General features: G+C 34.3%; 1 protein-coding gene across 14 annotated transcripts in view; it reads right to left on the reverse strand.

The window, feature by feature from the left end:
* NBEAL1 (neurobeachin like 1) overlaps positions 1 to 27,637 on the reverse strand; it is a 190,060-nt gene that overhangs the window by 98,612 nt on the left and 63,811 nt on the right. For 12 of the 14 annotated variants that reach the window (XM_073879880.1, XM_073879860.1, XM_073879871.1 and 9 more), the window contains 17 exons: positions 27,011 to 27,591; positions 26,155 to 26,287; positions 25,420 to 25,539; positions 23,235 to 23,538; positions 20,991 to 21,076; positions 16,726 to 16,815; positions 13,794 to 13,962; positions 13,217 to 13,350; positions 12,379 to 12,538; positions 12,170 to 12,272; positions 11,478 to 11,634; positions 9,613 to 9,771; positions 7,640 to 7,799; positions 3,411 to 3,499; positions 1,585 to 2,160; positions 1,064 to 1,239; positions 186 to 339 (listed from right to left, as the gene is read on the reverse strand). In XM_073879880.1, coding sequence (XP_073735981.1) covers positions 186 to 339; positions 1,064 to 1,239; positions 1,585 to 2,160; positions 3,411 to 3,499; positions 7,640 to 7,799; positions 9,613 to 9,771; positions 11,478 to 11,634; positions 12,170 to 12,272; positions 12,379 to 12,538; positions 13,217 to 13,350; positions 13,794 to 13,962; positions 16,726 to 16,815; positions 20,991 to 21,076; positions 23,235 to 23,538; positions 25,420 to 25,539; positions 26,155 to 26,287; positions 27,011 to 27,591 — 3,351 coding nt within the window. The remainder of the gene's footprint in view (positions 1 to 185; positions 340 to 1,063; positions 1,240 to 1,584; positions 2,161 to 3,410; positions 3,500 to 7,639; positions 7,800 to 9,612; positions 9,772 to 11,477; positions 11,635 to 12,169; positions 12,273 to 12,378; positions 12,539 to 13,216; positions 13,351 to 13,793; positions 13,963 to 16,725; positions 16,816 to 20,990; positions 21,077 to 23,234; positions 23,539 to 25,419; positions 25,540 to 26,154; positions 26,288 to 27,010; positions 27,592 to 27,637) is intronic. The other 2 variants (XM_073879864.1, XM_073879875.1) reach the window with 2 other exon arrangements.

The following is a 27,637-nucleotide window of genomic DNA, read 5'->3' on the forward strand; positions in this document are numbered from 1 at the left end:
GTTCAATTGGTAAAAGGCAAAAGAATTATCCTAGTAATAACTAACAAAGTTGGTTAACTACCACATTTTATCCATGTTTGTTCTGATTAAATATTAATGCTCTAAAAAGAGGGAGTACAAAATTTTTTTTGTTGAATAAAGTCCTTGACTACCAGAAAAATAATATCAAAGAATTATTACTGCACCTTCTCAGTCCACATGTTTGAATTAACAAGGCCCTCTGACTGCAGAAAGTCCTGTATGATCAGGATGAGTCGGGAGGCATTTTCAGCAGTTACTGGATTCGTTTTTGATTCTCTGTTTTCTGTGACTGTCCATTCTAACATGTTCTGTAGCAAACTAAGGGCAAAACAAAATCGTCTTAAAATCATTTTAAGTTTAGAAAAATAGTAAAACATGAAAAAAAACCCAGTTATTCATTAATATGTCTGTAAAGATATACTATCATTGGCAGGGATCAGAGGACATTTAATAACAATGAAGCAGCTTTTTAATCTCTGAAGTATCTATCTTTAATAAACATAATACAAAAGGCAAAGTAAAAGCTATCGTTTTATTTAACTATAAAAAAGCTATTGAAATAATTCAAATTCCAGTCTCTATGAGGTAACTTAAAAGTTTCTTTAAAGCTGGAAATTGGGAAGGTAAGAAAAGAAAGCTTTATTATGTCTCACAGAGGGTCTAGCCCTGCAGAGAACTCTAAATGCTTTAGAGAAGTAATTTTAATGAAAACACTACTTGCTTCCCTCAGCATGGAAACTCTCAAACTTGGACAAGACTGCAGAACACAATACACCAAATGCTTAGATATTACAAAAACTAGTTTAAACAAGGAATATATAATCACTGAAGCCCAAACTAAAGATTTAAATCTCCTCACACTTTTGGATTTCTCTCTAGATTCCACTAAAATGGTAACAGAGAGGAAAAGGGGCTGAGCACGAAGTTTTTCCTTTTCTCTCACTACACCCACTGAATCCTGAATAAATGTTCAATAAAAAATACTATTTTAGACTCCCATCCACTCCCAAAGGAAAGAGTAATTCACCAACTGAATGCTTACATTAATTTTATTTCATCTGAGGGTCGAAGTAATTCACTGGATATTCCTGGTTTAGTTAGTGCTGAAAACACTTGCCCCCGTTCAATCCAAGTACCATTATCAGACTTTTCTAGTCCCTTACACATTACATAGTTCAAAATATTTGTCAGTAACTGAAGAAGCTCCTCCTCACATCTCTATAAAAAAGATAAACTAATATTAAATTATTGGAAGGAGGTGGTATTAAAAGCACACAAAAAGAACCATCACATATACTGACTGTAATCATTTAACATATTTTTAAAGTGTCTTGATAAACCCGGAATTTTGCTAAGTAGGTCCTAGAGATATGAGGATGAATAAGACACCTGCTTTCCTCAAGATATAATTTAGTGACTTCTAGGTTTCCAAAATCTTACATCATGAGACTTAGAACATGAATATAATATGAAACTGTTAATAATTACACATTCCTAAGGGTTAGAAGTATATAATAGACATGTGAAAATAAAAAGAGCATTTGGACAAATAAGGAATTTTACCTCTTGGCTTTCAAGTAAAGAGAAGTCATCACCAAACCCTGGATCACTTATGACGCTGCTCTCTTTGTCAGACTGCACAGAAAATGATTTAGTAGATTCTATTGGGGATGGCGTGCTAGGCAGGCTGTCTGGCATGTGACTTCCACTGTCACTCAGTTCACATGAGTCTATTCCACTGAGATCTAAACTCAAATGTGAAGGGTTATTATTCCAGAATTCTTCTTGATTCTCTGATTTGAAAGATAATTCTCCCACAGAACTATCTTCTTGAAATAATGGTGTGTGTGAGTCTAGAGAGTGTCTATCCTCTAAACTCCACTGATCTGAAGACACATTAGCTGAGGCAAAAGAATTGATTTTTTCCTCATCGATCTTTTCATCAAAGTTCCTCTTAATATCTTCAGCTGAGAAATTTTTAACACTGTCTTTCATTGAAACAGCCCTACTGTGCTTATGGAGAGTATTTCCATTTTCAAAATTTGTTTTTAAAAAAAGCCTAACTAAAGTGTCTTGCCAACCCACTTGTTGAGATATTTGATGTGCTGCATCTGGCTGGGACTGCAAAATCTGTAAAATCTGCAAAGATTAAGAATACAAAATTCATCAAAAAGTACACAGTACTTCACATCAAAAACATTTTCTTTTCAGTTATCTTAGAGACAAAGTAATTTAATGAGAAACTGTGGGAAGACATACTTTCAAAAGATTATGTTCTTAACTGGATTATAAACTAGCACAGGCTCTAATGCATGCTGATGCTGATATAGTAAGCAACAAGTCACAGTGAGTCACAATGACGTGAAGCTCCTTTCCTCACTAATGCTATATCGGTGAGCTACCATTACTCTACTGATGGAGAATATCAATTTTTTTCCTTAGTAAAGAAATTTTCATGATTTTATGACTTTAAAAGTTCCATAAAATAAGATTTATTTTATGTCTACTTTATATACATGTAATGAATAAAAACTAGGCTGCACTGAAAGCTGTTTTCAAACTGAAAGGAAAGGATCAATCTATATAACCTGCTAAAGAACAATATCCCAAAATCCATCAAAATGTGGTATGTGAATACACTCTGACACAGCAATTCCATTTCATTGATTATATCCTACAGACGTATTACCAAAACCAGGTAAAAATATATGTAAAAAAGTTCTTAACAGAAGTTTAACACAGAAAAACAGGAGACAACCTAAATGTCCATGAACAGGGAACCAGGTAATACTTTATACAACAGCCACAGAATAAAAACTATACACAGCTGTTAAAGAGAAAAATATACAACCAGACTTACTGATGGAAAAATACAATAACATAATTAGGAAGTAAAATTAAAAAGAAAACCAAGGAAGCAAATTAAATAGGTCAGTGATTGCTAGTGGAAGAGAGAGAAGGCTATAATCAGGAAGAAGCACATAGGATAACTATTTCCTGACTTAGTTAAAGGGATGCATTGAAGGCAAGTCACTGTTACTTTTCCATAAAGTTCAAAAGATTCAGAAATTCTAAAATATGGTATATGAATTTGAAATGGTCATAATCATTGAAGATTTTTGACAAAAAAACCTATTCTCTTATAATAAATTTTTTACTGTGGAAAGGGAATATTTCCAGGAGACCATGTAAAGCTAAGAACACATTTTTATGATGATTTTATAATTACATGAAGTTAATTCACCTCAAAAAACAAAATTACTTATTTATAAAATTGTGTTAAATAACAGAAATTAAAACTTATACCCGGTGTAAAATACTCAATATGAAAGTTGTTCACAGTATAACAATACTGTCATTTTTAAAGTGTATCTTAAAAGTTTACTAACCTTTCTGCAGATAACCACCCTGACATTTATATGTGTTCTGTGAGATATATATACCACAGACAACAGATCTTTGAAATTAATAGCAGGATCTATGGTGGGAAAAAATAAAGTTAAAATTAAATTCCAGAGATAGCCAAAGAAGAACTGTGAGTGCTAGTTAGATAATAAAATAATTGTTTCATTTTTATTTTTCTTGCTGTCAATAATAGATATTCTTTTTTTTTCTAGCTTTACTGAGATATAACTGCCATAAAACAAGTGTATAAATTTAAGGTGTACGACATGATGATCTGATATATGTATATACTGCAAAATAATTACCACAATAAGGTTAGTTAACATCCATCACTTCATATAGTTACCATTTTCCTTTTGTGGTAAACTTTTAAGATCTGCTCTCTTAGCAACTTTCAAGTATATAATATTAACTATAGTCACCATGTTGCACATTAGATCCCCAGAACTTATTCATCTTATAACTGGAAGCTTGTACCCTTTGACCACCTTCACTCATTTGCCCCCCACCCCCAGCCCCGGCAACTACCAATCTACTGTCTCTAGAAGGTTGGGTTTTTTTGTTTTTTTTTTAAGATTTTATTTATTTGACACACAGAGATAGTGAGAACAGGAACATGAGCAGAGAGAGTGGGAGAGGGAGAAGCAGACTCCCCGCCAAGCAGCGAGCCCGATGCGCGGCTTGATCCCAGGACCCTGGGATCATGACCTGAGCTGAAGGCAGACGCTTAACGACTAAGCCACCCAGGCACCCCAGTAGGTTGGTTTTTTTAATTTCACCTATAAGTGAGACCATATAGTATTTGTCCTTCTCTGACTTATTTCACTTAGCAGCATAATGCCCTGCAGGTTCTTCTGTTACAAATGGTTGAATAATGTTTTTTTTTTAAGATTTTATTTATTTGAGAGAGAGCACGCACAAGCATGGGGAGGGGCGGCAGAGGGAGAGAGAAAAGCAGACTTCCAGCCAAGCAGGGAGCCCGATGTGGGGCTCGATCCCAGGAGGCCGGGATCATGACCTGAGCCAAAGGCAAATGCTTAATCGACTGAGCCACCCAGGTGCCCCTGAATAATATTCTATATACGTGTGTGTGTGTCTGTGTGTACACACACAAACACTTACTTTATGCACTCATCCATCAGCAGACATTTAGGTTGTTTCTAGGTCTTGGCTGTTATAAATGATCCTGCAATGAACATGGGGATGCAGGTAACTCTTCAAGATAGTGATTTCATTGTCTTTGGATATATAACTAGAAGATGGATTGTTGGATTATATGATAGTTCTATTTTTAATTTTTGGAGGAACCTCCATACTGTTTTCCACAGTGGCCACACTAATTTACATTCCCAGCAACAGGGCACAAGGGTTTCCCTTTCTCCGTATCTTCAACAGCACTTGTTATCCTTTGTCTTTTTGGTAAAAGCGATCTTAACAGGTGACGTGCTATCTCCTTCTGGTTTTGATTTACATTTCCCTAATGATTAGAGATGTGGAGCACCTTGTCATCTACCTACTGGTTATTTGTATGTCTTTGCAAAAATGTCTATTCAGGCCCTTAGCTCATTTTTTTTTTTAATTCTAGTTAGCTGACATACACAGTTCAATACTGGTTCCAGGAGTAGAGTTCAGTGGTTCATCATTTACATGTAACACCCAGTGCTCATCATAACAAGTGCCCTCTTTAATACCCATCACCCATCTATCCCATCCCCCACCCACCTCCCTCTGTCAACCCTCAGTTTGTTTTCTAAGCTAAGAGCCTCTCATGATTTGTTTCCCCGTCTCTTTTCTTCCTCCCTCCTGAATGTTCACCCGTTTTGTTTCTTAAAATTCCACATGAGTGAAATCATATGGTATTTGTCTTTCTCTGACTTATTTCACTTAGCATAATACACTCTAGCTCCAACCACGTCATTGCAAAAAGCAAAATTTCACTTTTTGATGGTTGAATAGTATTCCATTTTGTGTGTGTACACACACACACACACACACACTTCTTTATCCATTCATCAGTTGTTCGGCATTTCGGCTCTTTTTATGGTTTGGCTATTGTTGATAATGCTGCTATAAACATCAGGGTGCAAATATCCTTCTGAATCAGTATTTTAGTACCCTTTAGGTAAATACCTAGTAGTGCAATTGCTGGATTGTAGGGTGGTTCTATTTTTAACTTTCTGAGGAACCTCCATACTGTTTTCCAGAGTGGCTGCACCAGTTTGCATTCCCACCAACAATGCAAGAGGGTTCCTGTTTCTCCGCATCCTTGCCGACACCTATTGTTTCCTGTGTTGTTAATTTTAGCTATTCCGACTGGTGTGAGGTGGTATCTCATCATGGTTTTGATTTGTATTTCCCTGATAAGTGATGTTGAGCACCTTTTCATCGGTCTGTTAGCCATCTGTATGTCTTCTCTGGAGAAATGCCTATTCATGTCTTCTGCCCATTTCTTAACTGGATTATTTGTTTTTTGGGTGTTTAGTAAGTTCCTTACAGATTTTGGATACTAACCCTCATTTGCAAATATGTTCTACCATTCCATAGGCTGCCTTTTAGTTCTGTTGATTGTTTCCTTTGCTATGCAGAAGCTTTTATCTTGATGAGGTCCCAAAAGTTCATTTTTGCTTTTGTTTCTCTTGCTCCCAGTGATGTGTCTAGTACCTTGCTCATTTTTTAATTGGATTTTTTTGCTACTGTGTTGTATGATTTCCTTATATATTTTAGATATTAACCCCCTCTCAGATATTTGGTTCACAACTATTTTCTCCCACCCTGTATACTGCCTTTTCATTTTGTTGATGGTTTTTCTTGCTGTGCAGAAGCTTTTTAGTTTGATAAAGTCCCACTTGTTTATTTTTGCTTTTACCACTTGTGCTTTTAGTGTCATTGCCAAGACAGATGTCAAGGACTTTTCCTCATGTTTTCTTCTAGGAGTTACATGGGTCAGGGCTTACATTTAAATCTTTAATTCATTTCAAGTTAATTTTTGTGAGTGGTATAAGATAAGGGTCTATTTTCATTCTTTTGCATATGAATATCCAGTTTTCCCAATACCATTAATTGAATATACTGTTTTTCCCCAACTGAGTATTCTTGGGTCCCTTGTCAAATATTAGGTGACCAGATATATATGGTTTTATTTCTGGGCTTTCAATTCTGTTCCACTGGTCTATGTGTGTTTTTATGCTAGTACCATACTGTTTTGATTACTATAACTTTATAGTGTAGTTTGAAATCAAGAACTGTGATGTTTCCAGTTATCTTCTCCTTTTTCAAGTTCTTTCTCAAAGAATGAACTGTGGGTAATAGTTATATAAATGCTGACATAACTGTCTCATTTAAAATAAGGATTATAGAGGGGCTCCTGGGTGGCTCAGCTGATTAACCAGCTAATTTAACTCAGGTCACTATCTCAGGGTCCTGGGATCAAGCCCTGTGTCAGGGAGTCTGCTTGAGGATTCACTCTCCCTCTCCTTGCCCCTCCCCCCATTCGTGCACTCTAAAATAAATAAATCTTTAAAAAAATAAAATAAGAATTATAGATATGTTTAAATTTTACAAAGAAAATAGATTTAGAATATTTGACAGCCTCCTGAGTAAGCCCTAAATAACTGCTCTTTTCTTTTGGTTGCCTGAACACACTATCCATACTGTTTTGTTCTTGTATTATTATTTATCTTTTTATGTACGTATCTTATATGTTATGTCCTTATCAATGAGAAGATAAACCATTTAAACAAAGAACCTTATTTTATACCTTTTGAACCCTTAGCATCTGACAAACACTAGTTTGTAGTAAGTACTAAAAAAGTTTTATTAAAAAAAAATGAGAAACTAAGAAGATTATCTGAAAGAATATCTGAAATTAAGGATTTAAGCTCCCCAAAGAAAAAGAATGTTTTGTGTGTATTTTCTCTAGCATCCTTTTCTTATTACAGAGGACTCAATTATTTACTGATCAATCAATAAACAATTACTGAAGGCCTACCAATTAAGGCACTATGCTATGCCCTGGGGAGACAAAAACAAAAAAGGTAAGTAAAAAATAGTACCCAAAAAAAGCCCTGCTGAATCAAATAATAGGTAATTTAAAAACCTGAGGAAGAAAAGGGAAAAAAACCCTTTAGAAAAAAAACTGAGAACCATCAAATAGAATTATGCTACTATGAAGACCATTTCTTAAATATATCAGTATTATCAGCCTTAGTCATACCTGTATTTATAATCTGATTGATGAGGCTTTTAATGAGAGAGGTATTAATGGGTGCTTCATTAAGAAGAAGTCCCAATCCTGAATAGCCAACTTCTCGGAGCCGAATACGTTGTTTACTTCGTTCATAAACATTTGTGCATTTCAACATTTGTTCCATAACCTGGTCACAGCAGTAATATATACTTCTCAATACAGAGAACTAAGAACATTCTGTCACTTAAGTTAATATTGAATATAATGTTACTGTACAAGCATAATTTTGGAGCATCATTTTATTCCTTAAGTGTAACAAACAAACAAACCCAGAAGTAACAGAGAGCAATACTCCGTATTATACTCTCATTAAAAAATAGATTTAAGAAGAAATTGAACTAAAATGCATTTGTTTAAATAATATGTTTAAAACTGTAGTTTACATATATTTCTTGCAGATCAAAGAAATAACTTAAAACTTCCTTTTTAATGGCTAAGGCTTAGATAGAAACAAGCCCTATAGCCTCCATGAAAAACAAAAGTATGTTATGAAAGAGAAAAAGATACTTCAAGATCAATCTAGTAATTTATGTAACATTTATGTAACAGTTATCAAAATATTTTTCAAGAACAAGGAAACATTTTGTGAAGCACATCCATATGCCAAAATGGGAGAATGAATTAGTAATCCCATACTTTTTGAAGTGAGATCGTTTTAAAAGTGACATACTGAAACCCTATGGAAAGGGTAATTTGGGCAGAATAATATGATGAACAATCCACAATTTGGAGAAATTAACATTTAATCTCCATACAGGAACATTTGTTTGGGCAGAGGTGTCATCAGGTGTCATCATAATTAACACTCATGAGAGACTATGCCAGATCATTTTTATTGCACCTTTGTTTTCCAAAGTTTAGGGATTCCAAACATAGGCAATCCAAACTTGACCCCACATGTAGACATTATGATGTAACACTAATGATATAAGAGGAAACAAATGTCACAGGCGCATCAGGCATAATGAATAAGTAGAAATATGACTAACTCCTTTTTTTTTTTCTTTTTTAAACAAAAAGGTGAAGTGGGTGAAGCTCAAAGTGACTACTTTGGATAGCTCAACAATATATTCATTATCCTTTGGCAAGTTACTAACCTCCTGGCCTCAGATTCTTTATCTGTAAAATGGGACTAATAATATTCACTTCATAAAGTTTTTGAAAGGACTAAGTTAGCTAATAGAAGAATGTTTACTGCCTGACAAATACTGGGTACTACATAAGGTTAGTGATTATAATTAACTGCTAAAATGTCTGACCTGCCACACAGACCCACAGTTAAGTCAAAAGAGAGATGAGACAAAATTAGTGAAAGGGAATGGGAGGTACAGGCTTCTAGTTATGAAATGAGTAAGTCACAGGAGTAAAAGGTAAGAGCACAGAGAATAAAAGGTAGTCAGTGATATTGTAATAACATTGTATAGTGACAGATGGTTGCTACACTTGCGGTGAGCATAGCATAATGTATAAACTTGTAGAATCACTATGTTGTACACTTGTGTATCAATTATACTCAAATTAAAAAAATGTTTTTTAAAAAAAGGCAAAAAAGGGAAATGAGAGGTTTTATACTGAGGATGATATAACAAAGTGGATTTTCCACTAAACTGATCAGATTACAATATGATTAGTTTTTAAATGTTCAAAACATGAAAAATATATATCAAAACAGACTGAAGAATTAATTAATTTTTAATGTAGGCTTCATGCCCAACATGGAGCCCAACACAGGGCTTGAACCCATGACCCTGAGATTGAGACCTGAACTGAGATCAAGAGTTGGACACTTATCCTACTGAGTCAGCCAGGTACCCCTACAACAATTTAAAATTAGAGTAGATATGAAAAAAGAATTTACATTCATAAAATGGATATTTACAAATAAAATCATATACTCACAAATGTCCCCAAATATAAAGATGCTTAAGAAATGTTTGTACCTTAAAAACTACTTCTCTTAGTCTGTCAGAGTACTTCTGATTTAAGAGCAAGGCATAAAGTATGTCAGCATTTCCTGGTTCAAACAGCAGTAAGAAAAGCTGACCTCTAGTGGGGCTGGTACAGAGGAGACTGAAGAGCATATCCAAAATTCCGAAGAGCTTTTAAAATTAAACAACACAAAACAAACAATCACACTCATATATGGAAGCACAAATAAAGTGATAAACCACAAACAGTTACTTAAACTAAATCCTATATACACTCATGTTTTAGAGCTTAACTGAATGGTCTGATGTCTTCTGAAATAGCCCTGCCCCTTACCACCATTATGCTTTTAGCTTATTTCTTTTTGTATATCCTCTCAATATGCATATTCACCTACTGAGCCATACCTATATTGCTTTAGCCACATAAAAAGCCATGTCTTCCATAAAGCCTTTCCTGGTCTCCTCAACATGCAATACTCTCCAATGAAAACCTCATAGGACTTTGTTTCTCTCTTATAGTTATTATCATAGTCTTTTTTTGTTTGTTTCATAATTATTTATAAACCTCTCTTATCCACCCTTGCCTCTGTTAGGCTAAGAGAATGCTAATTCATTCATTATAACATACCTATAATATCTAGTATTACTCTATGTATACAGTAAGCTTTCAATAAATACCTCGTTGACTGAATTGACCAAGAAAATATCACTGGCAATGAATCACAGTGGGTGACAACACAGCTATCATGAAATAAGATGGCTACTGGTTATTCTAGATAAAAAGAAGCTTCTGAAGTAGTCTAACCTTATGGGGAAATAGCTTAACTCATCTATGTAATATCAATTATGAAGTCATGTAATATCTAAGTACACAAAGAATACTTCATCAAAGAGCTAAAATATTTGAATCAACGTAAATTAAGGACACTCAAGTTTGGTGTTGAGAGTGGTGTACAGAAAGAGTACAGAAATAGCAGTAAATACACCTGGGTTCTATCCCCAGGTCTGTCAGCGCTCTGACTTTTTAAGTCACCTAATCTATCTGAATATGTACTCCAAATGTGCAAGTGGGAAGATCAATTCCTGGTCTGTATAGTTTACATCAGTGGTTCTCAAATTTTATCATGCACCATAATCACCTGGAAGGCTTAGTTCAGTAAGTATGCATTTATAACAAGTTCCCAGGTAAATCTGGTCAGGAACCATACACTGAGAACCATTCTCTTAAAGAGTAGCTCTGAGGTATAAATGAAAAATGTATGTAGAAGTATCTAAAAATAGAAATATAATTTACTCTTTATGAAAAATTTTTATGAACCTATGTTAAAATTCATGTTACAAATCTGCCCAGTACCTTTGATGATAGGTAAATATACATGATGTAGTCTATGAAAACAGGCTTCAGAACTGTCAGAACAATTATTTCCAGATACTACTTTCTAGCTAACTAAAATATTTTATTGTATTGCCGTCTATTTTATTAAACTTTCAGTTAGGAGATTAAAATTTACTTCTTTAACTGCATAATACTGTCTTTCACATAATAAACATTTTACTGTTAAAATATGTTTAATATATGTGGGGCGCCTGGGTGGCTCAGTTGGTTAAGCGACTGCCTTCGGCTCAGGTCATGATCCTGGAGTCCCAGGATCGAGTCCCGTATCAGGCTCCCTGCTCAGCTGGGAGTCTGCTTCTCCCTCTGACCCTCCCCCCTCTCATGTGCTCTCTCTCTCTCTCATTCTCTCTCTCAAATGAATAAATAAAATCTTTAAAAAAAATTAAAAAAAATATGTTTAATATATGTGCAATTTTAAAAGGAGATGAGATAGCAACTTAAGTGTGAAAAAGAAAAAACAGACTTTTCTTGGGCATAATACCTGTTCTTCTTCATTGATAGCAGCTATGTAACCCATAATACTCTGTATCTCTTCATGAGTTCCACCTTTGCACAGAAAATATTTAATTAGTCCATACAAAGAAGTCCTTATTGTTCGAACGTCATCTAGAGACAGCTCACTATATTTACAATCACTCCTGAAAGAGAAAGTAAAAGTGCAAGAATTGAAATATGAAATGTTTACATTTTAGTGCCTTTTTGTACAAAAGAATTCATAGTTTAAAAAAAAAGATGCTTCCATGTAATTATCAGAATTCATGGTATCTTTGTTTTCTTTTTCCTTTTAAGGAAAACCTTGGGTTTCAATGACAAAGATATAAATAGTTAAAACAGCTTATTTTTAAACAACAGTAAGTGGCAGACATAATTTTAAGTGCCTTACATGTTATTAATGCATTTAGTTTAATCCTCAAAATAAACATAGGTTTATTATCTCCTTGTCACAGAGAAGAAAATTTAAGCACAGAAAAGTTAAGTTGCCTATAGCCAGACAATTAATGAAACACAAGATTCAAACCCAATCTATGCGATCCACTGTTCATCATCTTAACCTCCACACTTTCTTGTCTTTCTTAAGTTAAAGGATATTAGAATTTATCAATAATCTAAACAGCCCAAGCAACCAGCAGGCAGAAAACAATATCAAACTAAGAAGGAGCAAGGACATCATACCCATAATAAATCCTAAGTGTATCTAGGAGAAACTGCACACCATACTTCTTTCGGAAAACTCTCCTGCTGTCTTTGATGATGGTGGAAAGATACTGTATATGACCTAAAATACAAAGTTCACTCTTAAATAAACACCTAAAATAAAATCCCACAGGTAGTTATAAATTTCTAAAACAAATGTAAAATTTGATCCAACAGACTGCTCTCACCAATTCGAAAGGGAAAATCTCCACGGTTCCAAATACGGAAGTCAAAGAGTAAATACTGATACATTTGCTGCAGGAGCTGTATATTTTTCTCTAATGATACCTGTTCAATTAGTAACTGAATTGCCATCAGTACATTAACATCCATCAAGGAGCTTGGCACCTGAAATCCAAACAGATAAGGGTTATGTATATTTCAATTATCATTAAGCTACATTTAATTTCAAGTGATTAATTCAGATCACTATATGAGAATCTCAGTCACAAAAATATAAACAACTTAAACTTTAATTTTCCAATGTACACTAGAACCTATTTTCCTAATGTCATATTCCTAAAACACTCTTAATCAAATATCCCAAATACCAATACTAACAAAGTCCTATATATTAAAGATTATATACTATTATATAAGATGAGTAATTCTTGTAAAAAGGTGATTCCAAAGTAAGCTTTAAAAATCTGCTTGTGAGGGGCGCCTGGGTGGCTCAGTCATTGAGCGTCTGCCTTCTGCTCAGGTCATGATCCCAGGGTCCTGGGATCAAGCCCCGCCATCGGGCTCCCTACTCAGGAAGCCTGCTTCTCTCTCTCCCACTCCCCCTGCTTGTGTTCCCTCTCTCGCTGTGTCTCTTGTCAAATAAATAAATAAAATCTTTAAAAAAAATAAATAAAAATTAAAAAAAATAAAAATCTGCTTGTGAAATAAAATTACATCCACTAATATAACTGAAACCATAATAGCGTTATTTAAAAAAACATTTACTTAGTAAGAAGAAAAACCCTAAAGACAAACTGCTAATTACAATCATTAGCCACATCTACAAATGTTAAACTAGCTCACCTTCTGAAGTAAGGCACCAAGAGTGGCAACTCCATGAGAGTGAATAAGATTGTCCTGGTTGATAGGGTGTCTTTGAATAAAGTGTTTCACAATCAAGATAAATGTTGCAATTAAATTTCTTTCTAATCTTGACTCTGAGGAATTGTGAACATGTCATTAATTATCATAATTAATCACTTTTACATCACATTTTTTATGTTATAATGCATACTGTAACAAAGAAGAAATTTGAGCAATTTGCTTCCAAAGGTCACTTGCAGAATGCAAGTATCAGAGAAAGCAGTGACTGCATATCATATACTTACATACACATGCAAATATTTTCTCTACCATAAATTTAGCAATTCTGTCATATTTCCACTAATAGTACAAACTAAGGATAGTCAAGAGTAAAACCAACTTCCTAATTTTTTTGACTAAGGCATTATGAACTTTTGAATTACATTAGTAAAATTAGGGATGGGCTGCTTCAGCTACAAATGGTTAAGTTTCTTCTTAATGGTGGCAAGACATTTTTATCTACTTTTCAATTATCAAATTTCTCAACGACTATTTTGTGTTAATTTCATCTTAATACCTGATGCCTTTGTGGAGGTCAATATGACCCAATCTCCTTCTACAGGCGTTATTAATTCAGAAACTGTGCTTTCATTCATTCCTTCAGAAATGTGTCCTTCACCAAAGTGGCTGATTTGTTCCAACAGAGGAAACAGTACATTTAATCCACCTATGCAGTTTATGATGTCCTGAAAAAAGAAAACTACAATTTTTTAATCTTAGAAAACAAGGACAATTTTGTCATTTAATATTCACACAACCATGTACGAGGTTACAGTTTACTAAACTTTTGGGCAACGTACAGGATAATCTAAGCTAAAGGAAGCCTTGTTTGGGCAGATGCTTTAAAGAGTAGCCATGGGGGTCACCATAATCAATATCTGAGACTATGCCAGACCATTTTTACTGCACCTTTGTTTCCCAAAGTTTAGGGATTCCAAACACAGGCAATCCAAATTTGACCCCATAAGTAAACTTTATAATGTAACACTAATGATATGAGGAAACAACTGTCATAAGGCAATTAAGTATAATGAACAACAAAATAAATTAAGAAAAAAATACATTTGGTGGTAGAAATATGACTGACTCCTCTCCTTTCACTTAACAAAAAAGGTGAAGTGGGTGGCTTCAATCGAAGTTCAAAGTGACTATTTTGTTTTGCATAGCTTAACAAAATACAGTCCATATTCTTTAACAAGTTACTAATCTCTCTGGCCTCAATTTTTTCATCTGTAAAATGAGGATAATAGTAATTCCCACTTTGTAAAGTTGGTACCAGGATTAAGTAAGCTAATAAATGAGTGCTTAGTGTCTGACAACTGGGTACTACCCGCGGTTAGCCATCACTAACTGCTAACATGTTCTGATCTACCATCTAGACTCAGTTTCATTGATTAAACAACCCTCTTCATACTTTTTGCCTGTTTTTCATACTGATTTTTAAGGTATTAGCAAGTAAATTAACTTTTTGGAAGACAAGTATTTTTTTCTCAGTTGTCATTTAACTATTTTTGTGTTTGATTTTGTTGCAGTGTAAAAATACAATGAACGTAAGAGATGCTGAACTCTAGGAAACAAACTGAGGGTTGCTGGAGGGGAGGCGGGTGGGAGAAGGTTTAATTGGGTAATGGGCATTAAGGAGGGTACTTGATGTAATGAGCACTTGGTGTTATATGCAACTGATGAATCACTAAATTCTACCTCTGAAACTAGTTTTAAAAACCTCTTAAAAAAACAAAAACAAAAAAAAGTAAAATATAATTTTCTGAAGGAAAAAGAATACAATGTACATTCTTACTAATTCTGTTCCCATTTGATTTCCCCATAGTTGTAACTCAAGGCCCCAAAAACTACTTTAATTTTCAAGTATAATGTACAGCACAAATAAACAGCTTTCTATATAATACATGCAACTAACCTTTAAAGCCAATCTTATAAGTGACAGCAGAAGTTAACTTATGAATGGACAAATGTCATAAATCTTACTATTTTAACAGGTAAAATTAAGTGGTCTCATCTCAAAGAGAAAAATGCTTTATACCACATGAATAACATGAGACTAACATGAATTGATAGATTCATTTTACACTGGCAAGATCCTAATGATCTCTGATCCACTGAAACAATAACCATATTTGATTGGTGTTAACTGACTACAAGGTAAAAGGGACTTTGGGGACTCCTGGCTGGCTTAGTCCGTGGAGCATCCAACTCTTGATTTCGGTTCAGGTCATGATCTCAGGGTCCTGGGACAGCCCAGTGTCGGGTTCCCCACTCAGCAGGGAGTCTGAGGATTCTCTCTTTATCCTTCTCCCTCTGCCCCTCCCCCTGCTTGTGTGTGCACTCTCTCTCTCAAATAAGTAAGTCTTTAACAAAAAAAAGAGGGGTACCAGGTACCAACTGGGTCGCTCAGTTGGTTAAGTATCTGACTTCGGCTCAGGTCATGATCTCAGGTTCCTGGGATCCAGCCCCACATTGGGCTCCCTGCTGGGAATCTGCCTGTCCCTCTCCCCCTCTTCCTGCTTGTGCTCTCTCACTAAAATGTATAAATAAAATCTTAAAAAAAAAAAAAGATAAAAGGTATTGTTCTGATTTACCAGCAAGTTGCCTTATAACCATCTTTTGTATTTTTAATTTTACTTAGGCTATAATTTCTATTTAAGATAACTTGCAAGGGACTAGGGTATCTCCAACTTGACTTTCATATTAATCTAAATAACCTTTATTAATTTAATAATTCAGTGAACAATGTTATTGCATATCCTTGTACGAGGCACTAGTGAAAAAAAGCCATAGTACCTCCTTTCGAAGTTCTGAAGGACTACTAGAGAATCAAAGCAAGCAAACTATCAAGCAAGTTACTATTCACAGTAAGTGAAATGATAAAGTGTTACAGGTACTCATGACAAGAGCAGTTAACTCAATCTTGGAAAATAAGCAGAGGTCTCTTAGAACCAAAGACATTATGTCCAACTGACACATAAATACAAGGCACATCAAGAAGGCAGACAAGCTAGAGGGGGATGTGGGGAAGAGGAAGAGTCACCCATCTTTAGCTTCACAGAAAGCTGTGTTTAAAGCTAATAGACAGGAGACTACAGACAAAAGTATGTGATACAGGAGAAAAAGGATAATCAATGAAGTCCCTGAGAGGTTAGGAGGGGTTGAAATCTGCCAGGGATTAAATACCTTAAAAGTAAAGCAATGAACCAAGGCAGTATATTCTTCTTAAGGAAACTGTTAAATTCATGACAGAGTTTAAGAAGGTAACTACGTTTCAAGCAAATTAATCATTCAACTACTTATTTGTTTATACTTTAAACTGTGTATCTTGCCTGCAAAAATTTTCACTGGGAGTTATTACTCAGATCAATCTGGTGGCGCTTAAAAGATAAACTCTTTAAAAGGATCAGTAAACTTACATAATATGTTGCTCATCGTTAACTTACCTTAATGTCCCAGTTCACTACTTTGTTTCCTGTTAATCTTCCATGCAAACAATTAGTAGATAAATCAAGACAGATTGAATTTTTGCAGGCCTAAGAATAAAAGGAAAATACAGCAAACATCTAAGCACAATGAGGACAAAACATAATTTTAACTATATATGAAACATTTCACCACAATTTAAAAGGGTATATATTATAGTCAATGATAAAATGCTTACAATATGAAGTTTAGTATTACTATTCTGATTGCCTCTTAAAAGAATGAGGGACTAGATTCTAAAGCACTCACTCATCAAAAGTAAGTCACTGCTGCTTGCCATCTGACCGATGAGTTATAGCAACAACTTACTCACCGATCACCACAGTTTAAAATTTTTTCTCTTTTAAGAACAAACTGACGGTTGCCAGAGGGAAGGGGAGGAGGGGGTCATGGGCAAAATGGGTGAAGGGGAGTGGAACATATAGGCTTCCAGTTGTAGAATGAGTAAGTCACAGGAATAAAAGGTAAAGCATAGGAGATATAGTCAGTGGTACTGTAACAGTGATGATGTATGGTGACAGATGGTAGTTACAGTTGTGAGCACAGCATAACATACAGACTTGTCAAATCACTATGTTGTACACCTGAAACTAATGTGACATTGTGTGTCAACTATACTTCAATTAAATTAATTCTGTGAAGTTAAAAAAATTAAAAATAAAAGTTTTAAACTAATATATGCAAACAGATTTTTGGCTCTTCAAAAAATTCAATGCTTTATTCCCATCAGTATTTCGCTAGGCATAATTTCATTGATACAAACAAAATATGTGTATGTGATATAGAAATCACGAAAGAGAAAAATATGATATAAAAATCCAATCACAGGCATAAGACACTATTTTCTTTCATGTTATTGACAATTCTGGTTATATTCATACTCAGAGTCTAGTCCATCATTCTAGAAATTGTCAAACTTGTTAACTTCGATAAAGAATTATAAAGCATATAACTTCACAGTCTGTGAATTTGCAGATAATGAAGCATCCTTGAATCCAACCACCATTCCAAAAAAAAAACAAACAAAAAACAAAAACCCTACAAATTTTAGCACAAATGATGCATTAGTTGCTTTCTTCTTAAGGCAACTGAGAAAAAAATGCTTTAATAAAACAAATGTAAGCTGAGTTTACATTTAACTCAATGTAAAACTATATTAGTCTCAGAGACAGAAATGTCTTTCTCCCATTACTACCTTAGTTTAGGTCTTGTTTATCTATGACCTGTCCTCACACAATATATCTCCTAATGGCATGGCTGCCTCCCATCTCCTATCCCTCCAACCCAACTTTCATAGTGCAACTTGAGACCTTTTTCTAAAATGCAAACCTTATCATATTTTGTTCTTCTCCTCAAAATCCTGTCCACTGCCTACTTAGTCTGGCATGGGAGGTTTGCTATCATCGGGCCTCCATGTGCCCTCTAATTTAATTTCCTGCCATCTTCGCTTCCTGCTGGCTTAGTGCCCTAAACCCAAAAAATGTAGATCCCAGTTTTACAGTATGTGCCTTTTAGATGCTGCTTCCTACACCTGGCACATCCCTACTCAACTCTTCCTTTTAAAACACAGTCTTCTAACCTCCTGAAAGAACCAACCACTCTCCTTTGTTGCTCACTGTATTTTGTACATAATTCCGACACAGAAACATTGTATAGTGGTTAAGAATGTGCATTAAATAGGCTGAGTTCTAACTCCAGCACTACCATTCACTAGAATTATGAAGCTAGGCAAGTTACTTATCTTTACTGAGCCTCAGAAAACTAGAGCTTATAAAAGACACAGGCAATACCATATACCCCTTAGAGTTTTTGTGAAGGGTTAAGTGAAACAATACATGTAAAACATTTAGCATAGTGCTTAATATAGTGTAAATAATAAATGGTAGCTAAAAAGAAAAATGCTCATAAAATTATATTGCACTTATTTTTTTTATATATTTACTTCACTTTAAGTTACAAGCTTCTTAAAGTCAAACACTTTATTCATCTTTATATCCCCCAAAAGTTCAGGACAATTCTTGGCTTGGAGAAGACACAAAAAATTATCAACAATGAATGGTTTAACACCTCCTACAAATGAGTATGAAAATGAAAAATTGTTGACTGTCAAAAAAATCCTCTAGCGCAGCTTTTCCCAGACTAGCACTTGTGAGATTAAACAGAACATGTTCTATGCTCAAATAACTGATGAAAGAGTAGGATAAAACAAAAGTAAACTAGTTTCTAACAAGATTCTAACAAGATTTTTCAAGTGTATCATCAATCTCCAAAATGGGTGTACAGAATACATTTCCCCAAACTCTATTAACCACAGAACCCTCATATCATGGTATTATCACCATTTTCAAAAAATAGTCTTCCAAGAAACCGTTTATTACATATATTTGTCATATTGAGTTTCTTGAAGAAAAACAATAATAGCTGGGGCGCCTGGGTGGCTCAGTTGGTTAAGCAACTGCCTTCGGCTCAGGTCATGATCCTGGAGTCCTGGGATCAAGTCCCACATCGGGCTCCCTGCTCAGCAGGGAGTCTGCTTCTCCCTCTGAACTCCTCTCTCTCTCTCAAATAAATAAATAAAATCTTTAAAAAAAAAAGAAAAACAGTAATAGCTATTTTCTTTCTTTTTTTTTTTTTTAGATTTTATTTATTTGACAGAGATAGACACAGCAAGAGAATTAACACAAGCAGGGGGAGTGGGAGTGGGAGAAGCAGGCTTCCCGCGGAGCAGGGAGCCAGATGTGGGGCTCAATCCCAGCACCCTGAGTTCATGACCTGAACCAAAGGCAGATGCTTAACAAGTGAGCCACCCAGGTGCCCCAGCTATTTTCTTATTACAGAATTTTTACTGCTGGAAATTCCAATAGTAAAAATTCAACTTAATGTTATCAAGTTTAAATTTGAAAAGAGACTATGACAACCATAATGTCAGAAAGACTCCATTAGCTATCACGTCTAGAACATGTGAGATACCAAATACATTACCAAATACACATTAGTGAGATTAAATTCAATTATTTCCTATCTACTTATAACAGAGTGAAAATAAGTATATGATATAGTTCCTGCAAAGAAAATAACTTCAAGTCTAGTTCAGCAGACAAACATAACTCTGGAAAAAAGTCAGAGGCCCAAGAGACATTATAGCCAATGCAAGGCATAACCTTGATCCAGATTTAAGTCTTTAAAAGGCTAAACAAAATATTTTTGGGAAAACTGGGAAAATCTGAATGAGTTATATAGTATGTAAGTTATTGATAATTTTCCTAGGTAGGTTAATGATTACATAGAAATACTTAGGGGTAAAGTGTCTGATAGCTATGTCAATCTGCCTTCACAAAAGACTGGAGACAAAGTCAACAAGAATGGCAAAATGTTAATAATTGGTGAATTCAGATGGAGAGTATACATGATTTCAGTTTACTGTTCTTTCAACCTCTCTAGGCTTGAAATTAATCAAAATAAAAGGGGAATACAAATGATAGGTAAATTTTATTAGGTCAAATATCACAAATAAGAATTCAAAGTAATAAATTATGACCATGTACTAGCTGGCTAACCTAGAACAAAAATTCTACAGTGTATAATCTCACAAAAAGCATCTTCTGGGTCAATGTTTAGTATAATGAAGACAGCTAATGTTGTTTATGCCATTTTTCCTTTTCTTCCTCCCAGTTCTACATTTGATCTTTCCCTCAGCCCTTGCTGACCTTTATTACTTTTGCTAGGTAGGTCTTTGAAGGAAAAAGGACAACGCATGCTATGCATGTAAGTAGTTTTTTTCTCCTTCTGAAATAAACATTTCAATTTTTTTGGTTTGTTTTCTTGAAATACATTTAAAAAATAAACAAAAAAATGTTGAGCATAATTGTCTAATCTCTCCTTCCAAAAAAGTAGGATAATATAAGTTTATTTTATCTTATTTTTTTTAGGATAATGTAAGTTTAAACAGTTTCATTCACTGACGTCAATTCATTAGTACAAATTCCCACCACAACGATTCCCACTCATCCTACTGAGATGACATAATGATTAACATTTGAATCCTAGTTGAGAAGTACACCTTAATTTTTATTGCTTCTCCTCTTCTTTTGAAAATTAATAATTTTTTAATGGAAATTCAAGACTGTCTTTCTCAATTATCCACTGAAATGACAAAAGGAACAAAAAAGGAATTTTAGTTCACAGCATAGTTACAACTAGATACACTCCAAGCATTTACTCTCACCTTTGCAGTGTAATGAAGAAGGATGTTACCAGGCAGTTCAGCCATGTCAGACTCCTGAAACTTCCAAGGGCTTAAACAGTTTGGACCTGAAAATTATTTATACACATATACACAAACATCACTGAATATATATGGCCTCTTTGGTTCTGTGTAATTAGATAAAATTTAAAATTAAGTTGTTTCAAACTACTCAACACAGTCAAAACATACTAACCAACATGAGTTTTATTTTTACATCACCTCCAGTTTGTCTAAAACCTAGAAAAGCTGGGGAGTGGTTTGATCTCCACTACAGAAAGGAAATTTTATATGGTATTAAAAAACTAATATCAAATATAACAAAATTTACCTATTAGCTTATCTAATGAAATTTAAATTTATAAGACAGAATGGCAAAACAATCAGCCAATAATGTGAACAGGTATCACAGAAACTGAAGAGTAAATTAACAGGACTTGCTGAAAAATCAAAGAATACAAATTACAACAAGGTTCCACCTTAAATAAAAAAATGGAGGAAACAGTACTGACCATTCCATCTTAATGAGGCTGTGGTGAAACTAGTATACTTATGTTTTACTAGTATGCACTGTGAACTGGTATACACCTTTTGGAAACTGATTAGGCAACATGTACTGAGAGCCAAAAAAAATTCGAACACTTTGAATATTTATCCTGGGATTTATCATAAGTAAACCAATCCAAATAAGGAAAAACATTAAAAGTACAACAGTTCATATTATTTAATATTTGAAGTTTATATCAAATTAAAAATTATAAACAACCTAAGTCATGCAATATAGATTCAATGAAATATTATGCAGCCATTCAAAACATTCATTATGAAGACTATACGACAATTATTATTTGTAAGAGTAGAATCAGAAGTTGGAAAAATTATGAAAATAAAATCCAAACTATATAAGCTGTAATGACTACACCAAATGACTTATTATTAACTTAGAATTTATTTAGATTTTAGATCACTTTCAAATACTTTGTGAGTTTTACAGTAATAAGGTTCTAATATAAACTTTCAAAGTCTAGGCAGTCCCATTCAACTCAAAACTCCTATGTAACCTAAAAAAGACATTTTTACATATAATAGCTCTTCTGCAGTTAATATATATGAATACTTAGAGGTTTACCTCCTGAACATCCTACTAGAATACAGATATAATTCTGAAAATAGTTATGATCCAGTAATAACAGTGTGTATCTTTAAAATCACAGCCAAAAGAAAAGGAAAAAGCCAAAACAAAAATTGCTTGTAATCTTATCCAAGGTCTCCTAATTCTTCTGTCCTCATTTCTTCAGGTACATTAATATATAAATTATAAAAATGACAAGTTTTAGAACAAGACTCACATGATCTTAGAATGAGTCGTATGATTTCTTATAAATACAGGCTTATATTTTGTTTCAACAATTTATTAAAATCTGTCAAAAGTACTGGCAATATTATATGTTGAATTATGTCCCCCCAAACTCATATGTTGAAGCTCTAACCCATTATATGACTGACTATATTTGGAGATAAGGTCTTTAAGGAGGTAACTAAGGTTAAATGATGTCCCTTATAAGAAGAGGAATAGACATCTTTCTTTTTGCACATACACCAAGGGAAGATGGACGCCACGTGAGGACATACTGAGAAGGTAGCCATCTACAAGCCAGGAAGAGTCATCAACAGAAACCAAGTCTGAAGGAAACTTGATCCTGGAATTATAACATCCAGAATTGTGAGGAAATACTATATAAGCCACCCAAGTCTGTGGTATTGTGTTACAGCAGTCCTAACAGACTAATACAGACATTATTATGGATGATATTTGAAAAATTTCCTGAAAATTTGCTTTATTTATGCCTACCAAATAAAGTATGGTGTACTATATTATATCCCAAAAAGTTAATAAGACAGTAGATCTTAAATGTTATCACAACACATGTAAAGCACTCTAATTATGTGAGGGACAGAGGTCCTAACTAACCTTATTGTGGTAATCATTTTGCCGTATACATGTGTATCAAATCATTACATTGTACTTCTTAAACTTACCTGTTTTATGTCAATAATATGCCAATCAAGTTGGAGGTGTGGGGGGCATGGAATGTAGTGGGCTTTTTCTTCCCTTTCAGTTTCCATTACAAATACAAATACACTCTTCAGATTAAATATATTCTTTAAAATATATGTAGGCAAAAAAAAAAACTAAGTTTAAATAATATGACTGTACATGCTCACCTGCTAAATATAATGCCTTCACTTGAGGAGGCTGTAGTGCTTCAAAGAAGATGATAACAGACCCTAACTGACCCTCCAGAGATGTGGGGCATCCCCATTCACTATCTTGGGTTCCAGCTGATATCAATTTGGTAATCAATTTTGATTTTTCAAGTGTTCCTCCCCAGGAGGCTGATGACAAAATTCCACCAAATGATGTCCGATGAGGGGTAATGGGGGAAGAAAAAGGTGGATCTGGGATTTGGGAAGGTGGAGGAGTGGTGGTTCTTTGCCCAGCTGAACCAATGCAGCAGGAAATAAAAGGCTAAAAATTAAGAAACAAATAACATAATTTTATTACATCTCTATCTTGATATTGAAAATAAAACAGTACATAAAATTAAGAAAACAAATAGATGGAAAAAAAACTGAAAGTTTTAATTTTATTGCATCATAATGTTTGCATGTGTGTGCACACATAAGAAGTCATTATAGATGTTACCTTTGGCCTATGGGATTTAGATGCATTACTTTTATAACTCACATTTTAATGAGTATTTTTTAAAACTAACAATTTTACTATATTCTAAAATAGAGGAAATTACTACTTTTCTCCCTTTAAAATGTATAAACAGAACATACATTTGTATAATACTACTAATTACAGGTAATCCTGTAATGAGCATCAGGATGAACATCAACAAGAAATTACTAGACTCCTAGGACAACTTGGGAAATAATATATTTCATTATCTTCAAGAAAGGCTCTTTCAAAAGCATCTAAGAATTCTCAAAGAACTTTTACACTAATGTTCTTTAAGAATCTCAGTAAATAAATTCCACCCTGTATCTGACTACAATTTAATATGTAAAGGCTTAAAGTTTCTTCATTATTATTTCAAATTCAGTGGGATAGAAAACAGTCCAACATAATAGTCTCTAAGTATTTTGTATACCTGGTGGACTTCATTTATTTATTTAGATTTTATTTTTAAGGAATCTTTACACCCAACATGGGGACTGAACTCACAACCCCAAGATCAAGAGTCCCATGCTCTTCCGACTGAGCCAGCCAGGCACCCCACGGAGGGCTTTATTAAATGATCCTTTGCTCTATTCAATTTCTTTGGCTTTCCTATTAGAACTCTTTTTTCCCTTAAGCCTTTAACTACATTTGTTTCTTCCTTAAGTTGTTTTTATTACATGTTGTCTGACTTCATCTAACAATGATAGGCTAATAGTATTAAAAATTAACTTACTATATCTTAGAATACAGAAAACACTTTAAAATTTATGGGCACATATTTAAAATAAACAGAACCTTCTACATTAAACTGAAAATTTTCAAGAGTTCTCAATCAATGGGTCCCATAAAGAGTAGGTTAGATGCAGAGAAAGGGGAACCCTCTTACACTGCTGGTGGGAATGTAAGCTGGTGCAGCCACTCTGGAAAACAGTATGGAGGTTCCTCAAAAAGTTGAAAATAGAGCTACCCTATGACCCAGCAATTGCACTACTGGGTATTTACCCCAAAGATATAAATGTAGCGATCCAAAGGGGCACCTGCACCCCAATGTTTATAGCAGCAATGTCCACAATAGTCAAACTATGGAAAGAACCCAGATGTCCACTGACAGATGAATGGATAAAGAAGATGTGGTATATATATATATATATATATATATATATATATACCCACACACACACACAATGGAATACTCCTTAGACATCGTGGATCACTGCATTGAAAACTGGTGATGTATGGTGACTAACATAAAAAAATAAAATAAAAAAAATGCAATACTGCCATCTGCAACGACATGGATGGAACTAGAGGGTATTATGCTAAGCAAATAGTCAATCAGAGAAAGACAATTAACATATGATTTCACTCATATGTGGAATTTAAGAAACAAAACAGAGGATCATAGGGGAAGAGAGGAAAAAATAAAACAAAATGAAACCAGAGAAGGAGACAAACCATAAGAGACTCTTAATCACAGGAAACAAACTGAGGGTAGCTGGAGGGCAGCTGGGTGGAGGGATGGGGTAACTGGGTGATGGGTATTAAGGAGGGCATGTGATGTAATGAGCAGTGTATTATATAAGACTGATGAGTCACTGAACTCTACCTCTAAACCCAATAATATATTATATGTTAATTAACTGAATTTAAATAAAAAAAGAATAGATTAGATGTGCTTACTTCATTCATGGCAGGAAATCTGAGAGGGGCAGAGACCTTCTGCTGTCCGTTGTCATAGATATAGACAAGGCTCTGACCAAAGGGTCTTTTTCCAGGCATGTGAACAATGGTTATGTTGTGCTAATAAAGTAAGACATACATTTAAAGACTAAAATTACATTAAATCTTTGGAATGACAATGTTTTCAGAGTATTACTTTTAACCAGTTTGTGTTAATAGTAGAACATTGAGTTTAAGCATACTTAAATGCTGGTTAAAATTTTGTTCTTAAAGAGAATGACAATTTTTCCTGTAGTACTATAAAGGCATTTACATCTGTTCTAGAAACTTTATACATAATTGTAACAGAGTCTCTTTCCTGCATTTTCCAAGTTTGAGTATTCTTTACAATCAATTTTTCTAATGAGAAGCAATTTATACTTCAAGAAAAGCAACAGAAATGCATTGTTTTTGATAATTTATGTTCTCATTTTAAATTGAATTTCAAAATCAAATCTGATTTTAGAAACCTTGAAAGAAATTATAACACTTCCTTTTAATTTTTTAGAAGAAAACTTACTGAATTTATAATCATGATGATAATGATATTAACTTCCTTATAAACTTCAACATACGTAGAATTTTAAAGTAAAATTAATCAACTCTCAAAAAGGAGACAACTCCTGATGTACATACACCAAGTGTGTCTTTAAAGGAAAGAACCAGAAAGTTAAATGTGATGTCCTAAAACCTTACCCAGAGGGAATCACAGAAACTGTGGTCAGGAAGCATAACTGTAGCATATTCTCTTTTTGTGCACACTGCCACAACCAACATACCTGAATGGGTAATAAAAGCTTCGAAACCCATGCCACTTCCTGTAAAGAAGCTAACAAAAATATATATTATAAGAACTTCCAAAATCAGTTGTCCAGCTTTATCATCGCTGAAACACACAAAACCACGTCATCATGAATATCTTTATCAATAATGCTGTGGCTTACATTCTATTGCCACATGTCAGTCCAATCTTGCTTCAAAGATAATTCTTAAATCTTTTTTTGGGCTTACTGGTTTAGTAAATTATAAAAGGTAGCCATATGAGTGGAATTCCATTATCAAACAACAGTAAAACGATAAACTTTAAAATCTTCAAAATTCTTTCAAAGAGGATTCAGAAAGCATAAATAGAAGTCTTAAAAATCACAAGGCATATTAAAAATTATTAGTTACTGAAGTAACTAAGTTTGGATGTACATACACAAAGGTTTTCTGATCCTTCATATAAATATACAGCATTTTCAATGGAACACAAAGATCACCATTCATTTTAAAATTTGTTACTCCTTTTTCTCTACTTTTACAATACTTTTAAGAAGGAACTTTTTTTCCAAACTAGCCTAAGAACTAGCAAAATATGTGAGTCGTAATCAGTATCATGAAAGCAATAAAACACTTACAATTAAACTGTGTGCACCCTAAGGATAAAGAGGCTTCAGATAAACTGTTCTGCATTTAAAAATTAGTGGTTGAAAAGCTTTTTTCTATTTGGGAATTACAGCATATACTGTTATGACAGTATTCATTTATATTCCATAACTTGTACCAGTACCTGTACAATTGTTTTCTTTTTCCTCCTTTGTTAGCATTGCCAAGAGTCAACTGATTCTGATCTAAGCAAAACCAAGCATTGAAAGAAAAGGCAGACCCTGGCCACTTCTGTATGGAAGGCACAGAAATTCCTGCCATACTATGTGACAAATTAAAATACTGCAGTGCGCTCTCTAGACTTTGTTTTCGGGCCATTGTCAGAATTGCTCGAGTCACAGGAGTGGTATAAGGGTGAATATACTCAGATTCATCCACTCTCAGCAATCTTAGTAGTCGACGTATTTCTTCTGAGCTCACGGACTGACTCCCCAAGGAACCATGAAGTGCAATCAAGTTCTCAGCACAAGTTCGATGGAGGGAAGAATGGGAATCAAGGGTTTTGATGATGTGAAGTCCCATGTTTGCATTGACACAAGTAGTTCGACTCTGCCTATTAATACAACAAATTCTTTTCAGCCAATCAGAGATGAAGATTTGCAGATCATGGGATTCTAGCTCTGGAAGCCACTGGATAAGAAGCAAGAGAGGGTGGACATTACTAATGCCCAAAATCCCAACTGAGGTGTGGTCACCCTCTACAGCCTATAAAGCAACATAAAGACAAAAGGTTAGTAACCACCTTGGACAT

Source organism: Callorhinus ursinus, unplaced genomic scaffold, assembly GCF_003265705.2.
Source record: "Callorhinus ursinus isolate GAN/ISIS: 27379988/994484 unplaced genomic scaffold, GSC_fseal_2.0 scaffold2, whole genome shotgun sequence".
In the NCBI taxonomy this organism is placed as follows: Eukaryota; Metazoa; Chordata; class Mammalia; order Carnivora; family Otariidae; genus Callorhinus; species Callorhinus ursinus.